Source organism: Solea solea, chromosome 15 (assembly GCF_958295425.1).
Source record: "Solea solea chromosome 15, fSolSol10.1, whole genome shotgun sequence".
Classification (NCBI taxonomy): domain Eukaryota; kingdom Metazoa; phylum Chordata; class Actinopteri; order Pleuronectiformes; family Soleidae; genus Solea; species Solea solea.
Window position 1 is genome coordinate 9,506,186 of NC_081148.1, and position 20,346 is coordinate 9,526,531.

The following is a 20,346-nucleotide window of genomic DNA, read 5'->3' on the forward strand; positions in this document are numbered from 1 at the left end:
TGTGTCATTTGTAAACATAGCAAAACAAAAATGATCAACTGCTCACAAAAGTCCACCCACATTTTGAATAAATTCCAAAAACATCCAAAAATATGTGTTTCGATGTTTTGACATAAGACACTTTGGGCATAACTTCTGTAATTGTCTCTTTTGTGTTTCATTTATAAGTGAATAACGCTACTCTGCTCCATCTTTCTTTTCTCCTATATTTTTTTAGTTTTGTGTCAACGGAATATGTGAATTTCAATTTCAATATTCATGATACTATGGTTACAGGGGTTAATAAATTGGAATGCGTAAATGCGTAAATGTGATTTGCAATAATAAAACGACATGTTTTACAGTGCATGATATAAAATAAGAAAATGGGGATCTGGATAACAATATGAATTTTAAGACTAAATAGTAATTGCTGTCAAATGTGGACATGACATAACAATCAAGGACGTGAATAACTGCAGAAATGAACATAATGAATATAGTAGTACATGGGGACCTCTGCTGGTCACTTTCCACACTACAAGGAAGTAGAACACGCTTCTATTTACTTAGATTTATTTGAGCTACTATGTGTTATGCCGGACATTTTGTTTTAAAATGAAAATAAAAGAACGTGCATATTTTTATGTTGCATATGCACACATGTATTATTCTATTTCTCTTGGCTTTTATTTTTGAAATATTTACTTTCACTTCCAAGCCATATAGCTGTCTTATTTCCCAAACTATGTTTGTTTCAGTCTAAAAGAAATATAACAATAAAGTATCATAATAGCCTTTATGAGACTAAGAGAATCAAATGAACAGGTTTAACAGTTCGTCAGATAATTGGCATGTTTCATAATCCCCCTCATATTTGAAAAAAGTTTTCACACAGGTAACCTACAGGTCTCTCAGAGGCGATGGGCGTGAACAAATACAGGAAAACACACACACTCTCGCTCTCTACAGAGGGAGAGTTTGGGTGGAGGAGAATCGGCGATGAAGATGAAATTCATGTCAAGTCTTCTGTGAATGTGAGACTCACCTCTCGGTGGGGCTAATAGAGCAGGTGATCATGGGAGAGGAGGGGGACACCTACCCGCCGGAGATGAGACACTTTTTTCAGCCGTGGCCTCTCCCCAGGCTCCGCTCTCACAGTGACACCTCCGGATTTCGCTCCAGAGTGTTGCTCAGGCTCCGGGGAGCCCGCTCAGGTAGGAGAGACGTCACACAATTACCAAAAAAATTCAGCTTTACAAAGCATTAGAAGGTTGAGTTGATTAGTTTTATACATTTAAACTCCAGCTGAAGTTTATCCAGCAGTTGTTACAAAGACACCATTAATAAAACTACCCGCCTCTGTGTTTAATCACACAGAAGAGGCTACATGTATTTGTTGGTGTTGCAAGTTATACCAGTTGCTCCTGGTTAGACTCTCTAAATGACTAATAAAGCAGCAGTGGCTTCCTGTTCTTCTGCATTTACTCTCCTGCCCTTCACGCTGTTGTGTGTCTTGATACCAAAATAATTCACTTTTATCATTTTCTTTGTCTTTATCAGGTCATATTAAATAAAAAAAAAAGAAGTTTTTCACACTGATAAAAAACAAATCCAGTTTATGGTACACAGCATGACCCATCACAGTGCTCACTGATCATGCAGCAGAGACTGTAATATCCAGTGTTAACAAAGTACAAAAACATTCATGTATCTGTACTTTACTCTGTTATATTTCTAGCAACTTTTACTTTTAGTCCACTACATTTCCCCTAACGACTACTCATTGCTACCAAATAAAATCAGAAGGAAGAGGAGTTATGGTCTATTATTATGGTGTGTATTTATATAGAGATTTTCTAGTCTTGATCAGCTGCTGTACACTACAGTTTTGCCATTCACCCATTCACACATTGAATACTTTTACTTCTAAAACTTAAGTATATTTTTTATCAGAACATTACTATCAATACTTAAACTTTAAGACTTTTACTTAAAAAGTGACTTCAACTTTTACTAAAGTCATTTTCTGGTAAGATACTTTTACTTTTATTGAAGTATGACTTTTAGGGTACACGACTGGTAATATCAGAGCGCTGGATACATAAAGACATACACTAAACAAATCCATTATCCTTTAAAAATGTTGCATATTTATTCTTCATTTGTATAAATACTATATATCATAGGTAAACAAAGCATCCTTTTTATTTTGTACTCGGTTATTGTTCTGTATTTCCTTTGTGGCCCAATGGGAGGAGATGAACTCTTTCCACAGACACCGAGCGAGACCTCAACTGCTGTGTTAATCAGCTTTTTGTCCCCAGTGCTTCACATAAATGTCAGTGTCATAGTTTTGCCGCCTGAAGCTTCTGCTGTTGAGAGCAACCTGACATTCTTATGTGTTAGTGGTTATAACCACTTCCCACCGGTTTGGTCTTCAGTGCTTTTCACTAAGCGTTCACCCTGCAGTTGTGCTGCACGCCTACAACTGCCCTGACCTAAACAACAGACATGACATTTAACAATACAGTGCTTTTTCCACAATGTCAATGTTGTTTTCTGTTGTCTAATTGCATTGACTACATGAAGTTGTTGCTTTTCTTGTCTCAAATGGGAAACAGGAAATGATCTACTTATGTGGTTATGTTGTAATTACAGGATATGACCATGGAAGTTGTTTATGTTTCTTGCCAGTTTGGGGTATGAACTCTATTTTTATACTTTAACTAAATTCAGAAAAGGTCCCTTCAGTATTATGCTGTGACTTGTGATTTTGTATGAACAGCGTAGTTTATAAAATACACAACAGAGGGCGCTAATCTACCTTTTTACAACATCATAGAACATGGTGTGTATAATGGCGTTGGAGTTTTTCCTCATATCTCACAGGGTGTCTCCTCAAAAGCATCAGACTCTGGGGTGAAATGTAGATATTAGCTAACTTAAATATGTGCATTTTGTCTGTGCTGATTTTACATACACCTTTTAATATTTTATAAACTATAGACTATAAGAAATGGTCAGCTTCATGTGCTACAATAATACATCACCACTTCATTTATTTACTCCACTTGTCCACTTGATCCTCGTGAGTCTCAAACTCTGTTCATATTGTGTCATTTACACACCTCAAGCAAATATTAGTAGAATTCACAACGTCCTGAGGAAAGTGAAGAGATTAAATGTGTTTATTTGGGCAGGGTGATTAATTGACTGCTAGAAAATAATCGACATATTGTCCACAGATTAAGCCATTCAAAAATAGACATTCATTATTTTTGCATGTGTATTTAAGGCCTAGGTGTTAAGAATAAGGTTTACGTTGGGATGGTACATGGCATGTGGTCCTCCAGATGGGTGCTGTATCACACTCAGTACACAGGCAGAGAAAACAAGAAAGCAGAGGGTTGTTAAATGGAGAGCCGAGATACAGGGACAAAAGAGGGAGGGAGGGCAGGCCATAGAAGTAAAACAATAAAATAAAAATAGAGACAAATGTAGAATTTTATTAAAAACAACAAATATAGGAGATGTGGCAAAAAAGACGACATGATTAGGCAGGACAAGAAGGCAGAGGGAAAGGCTGAAGAAAGGAAGAGTGTCAGCTCGCTGATGTGCTCTGCTCCTAGTGGGTACTCTCCTTGAAATAACATTAATTACACACTCTTTTAGTCTGTAACAACTGCTTGTTAAATGTGCTGTAATGCAGAGAACAGCCCGTCCCCCTTCACTGCCCACACACAGTCTGTCCTCAGGCACCGCTGCTTTAACATCCACTGATATACCCACTATGTTATTGTTTTAAGCTTTATTTTTAAGGAACATATCCAGGTATGTTGTAGTTACAACTGTCCACACACTATATTTGCCTTCAACTGCTGCTTCAGACACAAATTAGTTTTTACACATTGCAGTCATGCAGCCCCCCATGGCAGGACAACAGGGAAAGCTAGTGCATTCTGAATATCTATACAAAAGATTTCTTTCAGATTTGTATCCCTAGCGTGGCTTAAACATCCTTATTTTAGGACTACGGTCAAACCCTTGTGTTCATTAAAGACACTGCTGATCTGTCACTTCAGCACATCCCTAAACAAAATACAGTAGATTTGCGTTTGAATCATTGCAATTGTGACTCTTGTCCATCAGGGACAATGGAAGACATCAGGTGACATTATTGGCTGCAGTGGCAGGTGGTCGGGCATAGCTTGGATGGATGGATGGGTCAACAAAACATTGGACTTTAACTTTACTAGGGTCTCTCACAGACCCATGTCTGCAGTTGTTACTTGACACGGATCCTTATTGTAACCATGACGATGGCATTTCCCCAACCGTAAACAAATCGTGTTTGAACAAAACCTTAACCACAGTGTCTTCAGATTGTAAAATCTATCTCATTTTTCACAGCAGTCTGTATTATGTTTGATGTCCTATATAATGCTCCATCACTAATACAGTGAATGTATAACTGAAGTGTGACTTTTTTTTTACCCACATTGATCAGGCCTAACAGACTCCCTACAACCAACTATGCTTTATGTAGGTAAACTGTCCCCACAACTTTAAATGGCTTTTCAGGTCCAAGACTTGGTTGTAATGTTAGGGTTAGAATTAGGGTTAGGTATAGTTAGTTGTGGTGGTTAATGTTAGGGTAATGAAGGATCTTGGGAATGCATTATGTCCTGGATGTGTCCTGACCAGAGGTGGAAAGTAATGAATTACATTTACTGTAATTGAGTAGGTTTTTTGTGTACTTTGGCAGGGAATGAGGACAGGTGAATGATGGGGACAGGCAGGTGAATGATGTGTGACCTTTGACCCATTTTGACTGATACATTAGGTGTTTACATATTTTATTTTGTCTTTATGTTTGCTTTTAATTAAACACAATGGGAGATTTGTGTCCCCTTAAATTTTAAAAAAGCCACTTTTTTTTTTACTTTAACTTGAGTACATTTATAGACCAGTACTTCTACTTGTACTGAAGTGAAATGTTATCGAAATCGTGGTACTTGTGGGCGGGTGGGTGGGTGTTGATGAGCTAGTAGTTTTGTTTTTGCTTGTTGGCAGTTGTGTCATTGGGCCGCATCAAAAGTCAAAGTCTCACATTCTCCACCTCTCAGTGGTCAGTAACTCAGTGTGGTTATTTACTAAGCCTTTAACTCTATTATTAGCATGTTCTGGAAACACCTGAATAGCAAATGTACAGGATGTCGACATTGCACTGCACAGCATGATACTTAAAAAAAACCCCAAAAAACAGGTGTGATAGATGTAAGTCACAAACACCCCAAACATAAAATATAAAGCTGTAATAGTTTGACACATTGGACAGTCAAGAAAATACAAATGAAAAGAAGTGGGGGGAAAAGGAAACACAGAAAACAACAAAGAAAAGAAAAGGAACAACACAGAAAATGTATAATGAATGGGTCATTTCATTTATAAGTTCATGGCTATATGGACAATATTTATGTCCATATAGTCATGTAGTCCAGTTTTAGGGAATCCATGAAGAATAAAAACAAGCGTTGTGATTTTTCAGCTTCTTAAATGTGACTATTTTCTGGCTCCATGTAACAAAGAAATCATTCAAACTAAATCTTTGTGGACAAAACAAGACCTCCACATTTCTGACAGACGAATCGACTATGAAAACAATCTACCCTACCGCAAACACATACACATGTTGACAGTGGTCAACTTTAGGGACTTAAAGCTCTAGTGTGTACCATTTAAATATAAACAAAAATCTGTTACATTGCCATATGAGTTCACCCAATGGTGTTTAAGACTCTGATCAGCTCCACATGACTCTCTCACTGTGTCTGTGGTGACATGTGGAGACGTGTTTCATGACACGACACAGTGCAAAGGACAGCTTCAGCCTGGGACAGCCTGATGTTTACTTTATGAAAAGCCTTTCATCCCCGCCACACACATTATAAACTTTGCACATGCGTCATCACAATATTCAAATGTCAACACACAACACATTCACAATTTTGGCTTCCCACAAATGCTGTTCTGCATGTGCCAGCCACTGCTGCTGCTGTTTCCTTCACCGCGCAGCTCCAATTAGGTTTCTTGGATGCAATCAGAACAAGTAATGCCATGTAAAACATAAAACACATAACTTAGCAAAGTACTGTACATTAGAAACACACAACAGAAGACTGCATCACTTCTTTGTCTTCTCTCACTCTGTATGCGTGCAACTTACTGTATGTTAACCATAACCACAACCACTACTTTCCCTTACCTCTGCACCTAACCTCAAATTAACTTTTACACAATTTCACATTTCTCTCTCTCTGTTCGTGTGCTCTGGTTTCCTCCCACAGTCCCATGGGGATTAGGCTAATTGGACTCTCTAAATTGGCCGTAGGTGTGAGTGTGAGAGTGGATGGTTGTTTGTCTCTATATGTGGCCCTGTGATGGACTTGTGACCTGTCCAGGGTGAACCCACCTTTTGCCCTATACGCAGCTGGGATTGGTACCAGCGCCCCCCCGCGACCCTCATGTAGAGGATAAAGCGGTAGACGATGAGTGAGTGAGTGAGTTCCGTTGCTCCAGCATGAAACCTTTGTCTTACACCAATGACATATTTACTGTGTGTAGTGGCTCTTGTAAGTGCCTCTTAGCCCCTCTTCTATTCCATAGCTGTATATTTGAGTCGTCTCTATTTCTACTTCTGTGCGCCTGTATCTGAGAGTTTATGTGTATTGATTTATCAAGCTTTGCGATTATCGCTGATGTTATGTTTATGACGTACAGTACATTGCTTTTATCGTGCTGTAGTCACTGTGGCGCCATGGTCGTCAGATGTGTTCCCTGTTCATCACATTGTATTTAAAGCTCTCAGATATCTATCCAGTTTCGAAAACCTAACCAATGTGCGTTGTTAAGACTGTGTAGGTGAAGTGTAGTTTTTTATATTTCACATGTAATCACTTTGTCAAAAATGTCAAATATTGTCTGGTTCCAGCATCTTAAATATGCAGATTTTTGTGATATTTTAGTGACAGAATAAGTTAAATTATAACCACTGTAGTGAAAATTACACTTAAAACAAACAACATTCATTTTGATGATTTAAAAAAAAAACAACCTGCACATGGTTCTGGTGGCCTTGTCTGTCCCTTTGAAATAATCACAATTTCCAGATCTCAACAAGTCCTCTGTCTGGCTCTTAAGAAATGATGATGATATGTTAACGTGTGATTGATATTTGGAGATAAATACGACGCAGCAAGGAAAGTAAACACGCCAAACAGGAAGCAAACTTCCTGCTGATTTCCTTCTCCTTCTCTATAGCATTCGTTCTTAAACAATGATTTCCTGTCTGCATCCTTTCCTCTCTCATCCATTTCTGTCCTCTCCTCTCCTCATTTCCTACGTCACCATGGGACCTCAACACAGCATGGAGAGTGAAAATAAAATGAGACATGGAGCCAGAGTCTGTAGTCATAGGAAGAAACTGATTGAGAGAGAGGAGAGAGAGAGAGAAGGAATAGAGATGGAAACAAACATTAACTTTTAATGGTCTTTATTGGTGTGAGGGGAGAGTCAGGAGGGATAGAGGGAGGAGGGGCAAGGGAGTAGCAGACAGTGGAGGGAGGGAGGGAGAGCAGTGACGAAGGAGGGAAGTAGATAGTGAGGGAGGAGAGAGAGAGAGAGAGAGAATAGGACAAGGAGGAAGACAGTTGATATAGAGAGGAGGGGGAGTCAGTGGGGGGTAGGAGGGAGGGCGGCACAGAGGTGGTGTGTCGGGAAGAGGCAAGGATCAACTCTCACACTGCTGATAAAATTACCTGGGTCAAATCATGGAACATGATGGTGAGTTTCCGCCTCCTCCTCCTCTAAAACGCTTCTGTTTGCCTGTGCTTGTGTTCTCCAGTGTGACATTGACTTTCTGTGTGTCTGTGTCTGTGTCTGTCTGTGTTAGTCACACACACACACACACACACACACACGGAATCTTTCCACCACTTCTTCCCCTCACATGCTGTCCTTATATGTAGCTTAAGATGTCACCTGTTAGCAGTGACTGCGTTACATATAGTATAATGTGAAGGACACACACACACACACACACACACTCACACACACACAGGCTGTAAATCTTTTGAGTCGCCTTCAGCTTCACTGGTATATTGATGTGTACCAATATTTTTTTTTCACAGTGCCTGTGTTTACTTTTATATAGTTTTGTAAACAGCACGCAGATCAACAGCTTTTACATATAAAAGGTGTATTCTGTGTCTGTGCCGGCGTTGTTAGAGATTATTTGGCTGTCGTTGTGAGGAGTCACTGAGCTGGAGCTGGTTTTTCTTGTCCCCTGTCTGGTTTCACGACTTAAAATAAATATGGCAATGAATGATAATAGGGCAGTGGCAACAATACGCAGTCATGCATTATGTTCGGGAACACCACTTTCAAAGCGGTGACAACTACAGTACGTTGTGTACAGAGTTAATTAGATGCTATTGTTCCAAGTAGAACACTTAATAACATTAAGGCTGGCTGTATTTCCACTTAAACAGGCTTCTGGTGCACTGTGAGGACCAGGTTTGCTGACACTTAAAAGAAAAAAAAAAGATTAAGGACTTTGTGTCTAACTTTTAAGTAACTATTGTGTCTGTACATCCACAGTAATGGCGGTGATTCTGTTGTCAGTATTAGAATATTGAAAGGACAGTCACTACAGGTGGCGTCTCTCCGTTTATTAAACAAAATGACAGTTGTTGGTGACACACTTGCAAGAGAAGGCAGGAAGTCTATATTGAGCCTGTGTTATCTAATATAGTTTAATTACTGTTTGCAGAGGTTGTCATAGCAGGAGCCTCCTGCTGCCACTGGTCCGTAAAACAAGACCAAAATTTAAGACAGAGATAGTACTCAATTTGCTTTTTTTCAATCCACTTCTTTGTGTTTGTGTTGGTCGACAGAGACGTGCGTGCTGAGGTACACGACGAATGTCTGAAAAAGCATTTTGCAATGCAAAACAGTATCTGTGACTGTGTGCACATGCATCTGCATATTGGATTGCATGCTTGTGTAGAGTGAGTGGTTGAGTGAGCAGCTGTGTTGTCGTGAGTGTAGATCACGAGCATCAACAACCTTACATTTTGTTGACATTGAGTTTGTTGCACGTCCACCTCTGCACTCAGTGAGGTTCCATTCTAAATGGGAAAAGGTTATGCTTACGTTGAGTTGTGAATTTAATGTAATACATACTTCCCCACTGCAGCTACATCTGTCCGTCCAACTTTCTTGTGAAAGGAGAAAATCGGATTTTGGTGACGTAATGATTGCATGAATGGCGGTAATATTCATCCTAGTTGAAGAGATAATGCATTCTTTTTTTATCTTGCTGGTAAATCTGCACCCCTGATAACATTAATATGATTGCCACTTTCTAAACAGAGTGCATCAGTGAGTGTTATTTGGACAAAGACCAACGCAACCATCTTCAAACAGTGGAAGTCTAGTTTAAAACAAACCTTGCTCAGATGCTATTAGATCTTGTCCAATATTAACACAACGGTACTAAGCAAATGTGACTGTGGAAGCTCAGAACACTTGCTTTTGCCAAATGACATTGATTCTTTACCAAATATGTGCAAATATTGCCTTAGATAAATAGAATACGGAGGTGGAAATAAGCGCTGGCTGGTGTTGGTTTACTCTAAACTTTCACTGTCCTCTTGTGGCCTCATATCACAGCGTTTTCTTTCTGCCAATAATCTTGAGTGTGCTATTACAATTTCTTGCCACTATGGCCTTTCTTATGTGGCGGTTATTATTAAAGAGCTTTAGAATATCAATCTTTGACAGAGCTTGCTCTGTCCCCGTCTTCTCCTCTGCCTGCCACTCTCAAGCTCGTTTTCTCTTAAGCTCTCAGGCTGCCTGTCTGGCAGGATGTCAGCTATTGATTTATACAGGCAACATTTTAGCAATGATGGCGGCTTATGGGTTGCACCAAACAGAATACAACAAACAGGAGATCAGGTTTCAGACGAGCTGGCCGGCAGATGGGAAGAGGAAGAGAAATGACAGTAACCGCTGAAGTATCAATACAGCAAAAGACTGCACAGTTGATGTCATAAAGTAAATATGCCTTTAATGGGAATGTATTTGGTTATGACAGTGGAGCAAAGGAGCAACCTCTTCTTTGTTAGGAGGAATTATTGACAACTGGGTCGTGTGCAACAACTGATTAGATCAATATGAAGTTATTTTAAATGACTTTAGATAATCGTCAGCTGCCAAATCTACGGGCTTAAATGATTTTAAGAGTGATATTTCACAGCAAGCAGCTGAGCAATGAATGTCAGGGCAAAAAACAACAACAAATAAACATGGCAGTCAGCCATACCTTTGGGTTAAAATGGTGCAATAAAACTACAAAAATGGAAAAAAAAAAGTCAATATTAAATATTAATGATTACACCATCAATAGTACATGTTTAAGTCTAAATATACCACTCATAACCTCAGCATAATCAAGAGTGTGTAAGGTTTGGTTGATGAGTGACAATAATGTTAAGTTACCTCCAAGAAAGGGCTTAAGGTCCAGTGTGGAATAATGACTGACTTCACTCCTTCCTTTTTCCCAAAAATACACTCTATGACTGTTTGTCCGTTCAGGTTGACGTAATGTACAAATAAAAGGCTACGAAAAAGCAATTATACTCTTCTATAAACATTTAGTTTCTGCCATTAAACCCTCCTAAATGTTACATACTGGGAAATGTGAAACGGAAGTTTGGTTTTCATGAATTGCCTTTCTTTGTTATTTTATTCCTGCTCTTTTACCTAAACCATCTCATTGGAGACTTAAAAAAAATAGAAATCAATTTAAATTTGGGTGGAAAATAACTATAGTAAGTTATTTGCGTATAAAGGTTATCAGGAGCTTTAATATGCATATAATTAACAAAAACATCTGCTAATGACAAATAACCACAGTCAGAATAGTCAATGTAATCTCTCAATATACTGAAGATTTTTGTAATTATGATATAGACAATGATTTGGACCATTGGAACTATTGAATACAATGGTGAGATAGCATTCAGAGAGACTGTCAGTACGGTCATGCTGCTTGTTAAAGTGAGCTGAGTCCATGCTGAGTCACACTTGACAGTTTGTGGTTGGAATCATGATCCTGATCGAGCCATGTCCGGTCTCTCTAAAAGGTAAGCATTAAAAGCTGCACACATAAGTTTTCACACTTTTGTGCAAGTGCATGTGCATGGCAACGACCACTTAGGAAGATTTTCTTTTCTTTTCTTTTCAAGACGGTCATAAATGTACAAAATGATTTACATTTGCCATAGTCACTCACAGTCTCACATTTTTTATGTGCCCCGTCGTGCACCCTGTCAGAAACGACATGTACGTTTAATAAATAAATAAGTGTAAGGGGAGGAGAGAAAAGCTCTGAAAAGTAGCACTTAAACAATTATTACCTCCTTTTTCTGCTGAGGCTACTACTTAATATTTGATGACTTCTTTCCTTTCTTCTTGCCCTCCTCCTTCTCCTCCTTGTCCTCCGCCTCTCTTGTCTTGTCCGTATTGTTTTCCGGTCAATGAAAAGGTCAAGCAGCCTCAGTTGATCTCAGTTATTTAGTGCCAAGTTAAACAGGAGGTCGTTTTAGAAAAGTGTCACCTTCACATTCAAATTCTTGTCAATGGGTTTAACTCATATTATGTGTCGAATAAACTTGTAGCATAAAAACAGTAGTAGGCCAAAAACAGCTTTTACTATTAACATTATTGGGGTTTCACTTTTAAGAGAGCCAGGGTTGTGCTATTGTTCAAGTGTAAGGGTAAATCCCACTAAATACTTGACACTTTGAGTTTTTTTTCTGAGAAAATATGTTATTTTAATACTGCATACGTGTATTTCAATAAAGTGATATTGCATTGTCATTATAACATTGCTAAAACAACAAACCCTATGATGAACTAAGATTTTCACATAGTGAAGTCATTGAAAATCGTTTCTTTGCACCCTTGTTTGTAAAACAATGGTTTAAATTCATGAAGCAACTCCCAGATTAGAGTTTTTATTGCATATTTAAAAAGTGTCCAAACCTTTATGGAAAGAGTTTTGCAATTCATTTCATTCCGTTTGACGTCGCACACGGATACAGTAGTTTCTAACACATTAAACACACTGCTGCTGATCAGGTTGATGACATTACCTCTCTGTCAATGCTAACACTGTCAGTTAACTGTGCTATAAATCTCTCTGCATCTCCATCCGTCTGTCCTGCATCCTCCCACGTCTTCAGGGCTTCCCTCCTGCACCGGCTTATTTAGTTACGCCTTATTAACTAAAGACTGCCCCCTAGTATTTACCCTTAAATGAATGTGTTTACGTCTGAACAGTGTACACTACAAACAAAACTGGGTTTAGAGTATTTGAGAGAGTACATAGAGTGTGGCAGTGTCTGCACACGTCACTGCAGGAGATCAGTCATCCTGGAATCCCCACAGTCGTTGCAGGGAGTTGAGTTTTGTAGTGAACACTAGATGGCAGTCTTGGCTTGGAATGTCACACTGAGTGCATATTATGGCAGTTCTGTCAGGCCTGGTTCTGCATGATCTCAACTGACACTGTTGACAGAGATGACAGATAGAGCTCTGTCTCTCTGTCTCTCTTGGTCACACACACAAAAACACACACAGGTTGGCGCAGTTATTTCTCTAAGGACACTGGATTGAATTTCATTCGTTTGAGCAGCCAAACTAAGCCTTATCCCTGACCTTAACCTAACCACAATTCAAATCCTATCCCGGAACTTAAGAAATCCTCAGAAATGAGGTTCTGCTTCATTAGGGCCATGTTTTGGTCTCCATGAGGACCTAAAGAGGTAACAAATACAAGTATACACACACACACAAACACATGTTGAGCATTGGTCTGGGGTAGGAGTGTTTGGCTTGGTTTATCACAGTTGTCAGTGAAGTGACTCAGGGTCATGTGTGTAATATGAAACAGATTTTATTTCTGTGTCTGTTCTATTATGAAACTTTTTCTCCCCGTCTCATCCCGTGGGATTCAGGCTTCACTGACATCTCTTTCTCTCTTTTTAATCAAAATAAGTTGACTATGGGCAGAATCTATTGTTGTGGCCCTTCACAGCCATTGTTCAGACCCAAAACCAGGGATTCATTATGAACTCTATATGCTAACAATTTAGCGTCATGCTGGTGTTTGTTGAATCTCAAGTTGTAGTCCATTAATAACTCTAATAATATTTTACTTTTTGAGCTCAAGTTTTTAATTTTATAATCATCTTCGTGGGATAAACCAACATTTATACACTGAAAACAACTTCTTATTTTGTTGAAATTGTATTTTTCAATGTAACTATCTGCAGAAAAAAAACAATCATTAGTTGCTTATCGACTTTAATGGACCTCTTACAGTGACAGCCGTCATCCCACCATCCGCTCTTATCTATCCCTGCTTATGAGGATCAAGAGTGAGGTCTATTAGTGGATATCTGTGATTTCCTGACATAAGCAGTTTATCACCCACACACGCACACGCACACACACTTAGCCTATTGTCTGCACACACCAACATATTTTTCATTATCAACACAATTAATCAGCACCTTTGGTTTATGGTTTCATCTTGGCATGTATTACATTTTATAACTTGATGAAGTGTAATGTCACGAACTAAAGGTTCAAAATTACATTGTGTCAAATACATTTTATTTGGGAATAATAGGAGTTATTACAATATTATGGGCATTAACATTGCCCATTTACTTATTTAATATATTGTGTGTTATTAATCTGACTCTATACTGGAATACAGTATAGTGCCTTAACTGTAAAGCACAAAAGTGTTGTCATCAGATCAAGCTTATTTATTTATCCTCTTATTTCGCTTTGAAATTAATTTACACTCGGAAAACTGCACCGAAACTGCAACGTTGCAACGAACGATGCATTATCTTCACTTAACAGCCTGAGTGCTTCAGTATTCATCGTATACAATTTCAAAACGGAGCAGCTGTCCATCCCTATTCCTTCAATCTAAGGTCCACAGACTCACGTAGCTTTGATTGTCGCTCCTACTGTGACAATTTCATTTACAGTGACATATACTGTACATTCACGCTCTAGGGTATTGTTGGTAAGGGCTTGTTTGCTCTCTCTCTGTGTAAACAGGTAGACTAAACAGTTTTGAGGTTTTAAAGACTCTCCACTCGTCCATCTCTTTCCCACTTGTGTCAGGCATCTACAGTTCTTTGTTTTACGAAGTAAACTTCTGCTTAAAACACGCTTTACGACATTTTTGGCCATTCGGGCTACAGTAGAAACACGACTGCACAAAATGGTGGCCTCCCGAAACCAAGGCCCTTGCCTTAACTACATATGAAAGTCTACAACAACCAAACTGGGTTTTAAAATAAGGAATATTCATGTGTCACACTCTCTCTCGTGGTGACTATGTCTGTGTGTTTCACATTTTCAAACTCTCGTGTCCTGCCCACTAGCATGGAAACGGCTGGTTTTGAGGTGTCGGACCCCCCCTCAACTTTGACCCCGGCAGCTACTCCTCATCTATAGTCTAATCCCGCATAGAGGAATGAGAGGCATTCTTCAGCTGCTCACAGGAGGAGGAGGAGGAGGAGGAGGAGGTGGTGGTGGAGGGAGGGAGGGGAAGTTACGACGTAGTAGGGACTCACACACTCAGTCAGTGAACCAAGTTTCCAGCGACATCACGGTCAGTAACTGTTTTGAAATGAACCCACTCGGCGGACGGAGTTTATGCGGCAATAGAAGGCCGTGATTGCGGGTTTGGGGGCCCGGTCCGGCCCGGTTGCTCTGGATTGCGCTGATTATGGGTCAGACTGCTGTGTCTGCTGTGTCCCAGACCGCGAGCGGTGAGTATGAAGTGTGTGTGTGTGTGTGTGTGTGTGCAGTTTCCTCTCACACACATTCCGCTATCTTTACTCCGGAAGTCTTCTCGTTTTGGTGTTTTTGTTTTCTTTTAACATTTTTGTCTCATGTTTTTTTTTGACACAGCTGCACAAAAACAGAGCGCTCACTGGTTTTCTAGTGAAAGGAGGTCGATGACCTGTATGTGTTCGAGTAATTCAAACGCTCTTATTAGCATTGTTGCTGCCTACGAGTCTTTTTTAAAAGTGTGTGTGTGTGTGTATGTATGTATGTGTGTGACTCAAACCAGTGAATCAGCCAACTAATACAGAACGTGTGTGTGTGTGTTTATAAAGCGACGTAGTTTCAGTGAAGTTCACTGTCAGACGGTTGTGTACTTAGCAGCCAGTTTGACATCAGTCCATGTTTATGGAGAAGAGCAGCTGAGTTGTTAAAGGTGTAATATGTAGACATAAGGAGGCTTTATTGGCAGAACTTATTTCCCATAATTATGTTTGAATCGGTGTGTAATCACTTCGAAAAATAAAAAGTTTGTTGTTTGTTGTGATGAATGAAGCCTTTAATAGTTATGGTCATCAGCCATCTTGAGTAGCCATGTTTCTACAGCAGCCTGAATGGACAAGTTTAGGCTTACTACTTAAATGAAGGGAACAAAAACATGTGGCATAAACAAACTTTAAAACAGCTGTGGTAACTTCATCAGCTGACAGTCAGTACGTTTACATGCACAGTTTAATCGAGCTAAGGCCGCAGTCCGACTTAAACGGGCAATCGAACAACTTGTCGGGTCCGAGTATACATGCGGAGGAGAACGTCGATTTATTGGCCTTGTACGTCTGACTCCGCCTCCATAGGTGGCGCTGTATCTCTCTATAAGTTATTGCATCTTGAATGAGTTTCCTGTTGACCTTTACATCACAGAAAAACAAACAGGGAATGGCAAGGTGGATTGTGCTGTGGTTCTGTATGCTCATAAATCTCGTTTCTTCATCAGTAGCTTTCGGTGTCGGGTTGTTTGTTCTTGTCCGACAACAGTACTGCAGTTTATACGCTATCTCCTTCTACTTCCAGGTCAACGATGTCCGGGTAGGACATTTTGGTTTCATGTGCAGAACGCCAAGTCTCACTCAGTGTATACATGCCGGAGTAATTTGACTATGAATTGCAATATCCAGGTACGTTAGTTCGACCAAGTCTAGCTCGATTTTAGTCGGACTAATGCATGACATGAAGAAAACCGAATTATTGTCTTAGTCCATCTAAAAACTGACTTTTAACCTGCATGTAAACACACTGAATGACCACACTGTTGTGAAGGGCATTGTAGTTGCCTGCTGGTCTTGGGATTAGGGAGGGGAGTCCTTTTTTTGTCTGCAGTCTCACCATCGGATGTCACTAATTCTGACACAGAGGAACTATTAGAAGTGAGTGGATTTATATTTAAATATGTCACGACTGAGTCAACAAGGAGCCCTGTTTTTCAAGGCTCCCTAGACGTTTATCACTTATATGACTGTTATCGTTGCTGATGTCTTGTTTTGTCCACAAACTAAAAATATTCAGTTAGTGTCACGGAGGAGCACATTCAAAAAAAAAGAAAAAAAATCAAATGATTTACTTATTGTTTGACAGCAGAGTTTAAAGTGATAGTTCAGGTTTTTCTAAAGTGTGGGTTTATGTGTGGTTGCTACTGACATGTTTGGTATATTTGTTACTTAAATATGTCCCAACATAGGCTTTGAAGTCACAAAAGAACTCATTTGAACATGGCGATGGAGGCAGCCATGAATCAACAACCCCTGTGCTCTGTGATGTAAAATTGCAGATCTGTGCTCTCTCTGGATTTGTAAAAGGCTGTATAATGGTGAGATAAAGTGGCAAACATATTCCTAAGATGTCATACATTTTATTACATGAGCATTTGGTTAAATAGCCAAAACTTTTTCCCGATGTCTCTGTTAGCTATTTTATGATGTGAACTAACGAAAACAACCTCATTCATTTAAACATATTAGTATCTGTTATTGTGACGGTCAAGCAGGCATTATGTTTAACCCTAAAACTAGGACAGTAAAGCTCTTTATGGATCAGCAGCAAAGAAAAGCACCACATCCTAACATTTGAGTAGCTGGGTGTAGCACAAATTCTGATTAAAAACATTTTTCACCATGAGAACTGGTCCTAAGGCTCAAATGAATAATGAACGAAGGGCTGCAGCTCTAGTGTTATCCCTTAAAATAAAACACATTTGGATATACAGTATAATTGTTTTCACTCACTGATGGAGAATGTGACATCTATAAAGAACTACACTGAAGCTGAGTCAAGTGTGTACATAGATTTTCAAATGGTGTTGAAAATTGAAGACCTCACCCTAACGTTTGGGAGCAGTTTTTTAATAATGACATTGACATTTTCCAGCGATTACCATGGAAAATAGTCAGCAATTATGATTTAGTCCTAAGTGGAGTTACATAAACAACACTAAATATATTTCAAGCGTCAGGGGATCAGTGTCTCCTGTGTCATAACTACTTGCCAAGCTTATTTCTTTTGGTCTGTTCGTCTGCGAGCCATGATTGTAAACATTTCACATCCTTATGGGAAAACTGTAATGCAGTTAGGAAGTGAAAGAAAGAAGGACACTTGATGAAAACAAAACAGAAAGCGCGTTTTTATTATTCTGTCAGCAATTGAGGCCGAACCCAGACTGTTTCGTTGCACAATTAAGTCAACATGTATATAGGAGCTTGAGTGTACACTCTGCATTGTGTTACACAATGTGATGTCTTTTAAATGCTGAATATACAGGACTAAGCACAGCAGGGGGAATTGATTCAATGATAACATAAAACTGATATCCCGTTGAGTTATTACTCCATGTTAAAACACTGTAAAGCTGCAGTTTCCTGTTTGGTTTCCTTTTTCTTCCATTACTCTAGACCTCATCCAAACTGCTAGGTCCTGTGAGTATCATGAGTTAAACTCTACTGTGCTTCCCTGTCCTACATTGGAAAGAGATTTGGAAGAAATGACCCAAGTGTTAAAAATTGAAGCTACAGCGTGGTGCCACCCACTTCTGCTCTCGTCCAACACCTCTTGTTGCCTTGTTTTCTTCTCTCTCTCTCTCTTGCTATTTCTACTCTTCCCCTCTTCCATATTTCATTTGTTAACCCCCCTCAGTTTCTACTTCTCCCCTTTTTTATTTTCTTAGTTTCTTTTTGCCTCTTCTCTCTTTCTCTCTCGCTCTCTCCCCCTCAGTCCCTCTTCCTCTGTGCCTTATGTCTGGTTCTTCCCTCTCCGGTGACTTGCAGTGAAGGAAGGAAGCCTCTCCCTTTCCCCCTCCCTCTGAACACATGTTCCTGCCATAGTGTCCGAAAAAAAGGCTTTGTCACAATACATCCCCACTCAATCTCGATGATGTTGTTCCACACAATGTGTAACATACAGTGCACTGAAGACATATGAGACGATTAACTGCAGTTAACGTACAGTGCAACTAACACATTACTGGCCCTTGTGTCGTCGTTGCACAATGTTCTCCGTTTATTGAACGATTCGGGTTTCTTATGTGTCCTAAGTTGTGTTTCTGATTATCCCGTCCACTTCCACAGCTGCTATCCAAATCTTGATTCACCCCTCCCCTCCTGCATGACACCATGAGTCATCTGTTGGGGAAAAAAAAAATAAAAAAGCTTTGGTATGAAATCCCGTGTGTAATCATGACGCTGAGTTGGCAGTTGCTATGTGTAATAACATCGCTGAGTTAAGCTCAGGTGAATTTAGAGATGTAGTCAACACTACCTTTGGGTAAAGTGTGTTACTTTTCTTAGACTGCTTTGCGACCAGTGCTGCCTTACTGTGAAACCACCATTTTCAGTTCCTGTGTCTGTTGTGGACTTAGCACATGGATGTGTGCATGTTGTATGTTGTTGTACATGCAGTGTAAAATACCGTGTCCTGTCAATTAGAACATTGGCTTAGCTATTCCGTAGCTCTCTGCTTGCTCCATCACTTACATTTCTCCCTTTGTTGCTAATGGTTTTACCATAGGACACCAATCAGGTGCAACATTAAAACTGGTAAGTGGTTGTAATTTACTGCAGTGGCAGGACGAGGTATATCTATAGGTTGTTTTGAAGCATTAACACTGACTTTAGACTTGTTTTGTATGTGAGATTCTTCATCTTCTCCCAGGGTGTTTGGCTTGTGTTGACACGGCTAATTTAGTCTGTTTCAACATGTCTGCAATTTCTTTATTTTATGTCGCGAACATTTATTTAAATGCGTATTAAAATGTGCAAATCTTGCAGCCACGCTGAAGGCGCTCAACCATGGGAAGCATCAGTCTGCAGAACAGCATGACTGAACCTGCTCTTTTAAAAACAAAAATAACCTCTGTTGTAATGAAAACTGTAGAAAGGAACTGGCATCAGTAAACAGTCTTGTAAAGTTGCCGTGGGTGTATTTCACTGACTCACAAATGGAGAATTTAGAGTGAAGTCTCTGTCCATTTCTTGTACTGTTGTATGACACATGGGTCTCACATATTCTCAAACCACCCCGTACTGACGAGTAACGTTGACCTATTTACTCTTGGTACTTGATGTCTTTCTTTTAAGATGATCTATAGTTCACAGTGGCCTTTTGTTTTCATCCTCTCTGCTCCTCTCCTTTCTTTTCTCTTCTCTATATGAAATCATTTAGACCATTGTCCTCAGTTTGTCCACACTAGAGGTTTAATAATTGGGCTAACGTAGATGATAATTGCTGTTACTGATTTTCCCATCATTAGCTGATGAAAGGCATCTATTGTTGTGATTTGATATAAACACTGCAACAGGAAGTGTGTATGTGCACGTACACGTGTGCAGGCTAAAATTAGGGGAGATAATATACTGTGCTCTGCGCTATACTTTTCCCTGTTTCAATATTGTTTATTTTCCTCTTCATTTATTCACAGTAACACATGGGGATGTTATTATTTTATCGATACAGATACCTGAACACAGACATATGTGGTGGATAACTGTGAGAGAAGAAGAGAGTTCTTATTTCCTCACCACCAGAGATAAAGCGATGCTAAAAGTAGATTTACAATTAACTATCCACCTTATTCCTGGAGGTGCTACTGTAGAAATGATTAAGTTGAGAACTTCTTGAGCAGAAGAGGAAGTAGCAGTAAGCAAGCTATTTCCAGTGGCTCTCCACGGTGGGGACAGCAGGGTTACATGGCTACAGGATCATGCTGGTCTTGCAATTCATGAGCATCTTGCTGTTTGTATTTCACCTGATGTTGTAACTAAAAAAAACCCAGGCTTGTTTATGTGGGACAGTCACATCTCTGACGTGTCTCTATATTGTCTGCCTTTAAATAAGATTGTGTCCTACCTTTTTTTTTTTTTTCTAACAAACCTCAACCAA

General features: G+C 39.5%; 1 protein-coding gene across 5 annotated transcripts in view; it reads left to right on the forward strand.

The window, feature by feature from the left end:
* The first annotated feature begins 935 nt into the window (after positions 1 to 935).
* The window catches only part of phactr2 (phosphatase and actin regulator 2), a 53,233-nt gene continuing 33,822 nt past the window's right edge, over positions 936 to 20,346 (forward strand). Inside the window, exon 1 of one of the 5 annotated variants that reach the window (XM_058651109.1) lies at positions 936 to 1,196. In XM_058651109.1, the coding sequence (XP_058507092.1) occupies positions 1,058 to 1,196 (139 nt within the window). In that variant the 5' untranslated portion in view covers positions 936 to 1,057. Of the gene's footprint in view, positions 1,197 to 7,719; positions 7,825 to 14,685; positions 14,907 to 20,346 lie in introns of those variants that run through there. The other 4 variants (XM_058651108.1, XM_058651112.1, XM_058651111.1 and 1 more) reach the window with 4 other exon arrangements.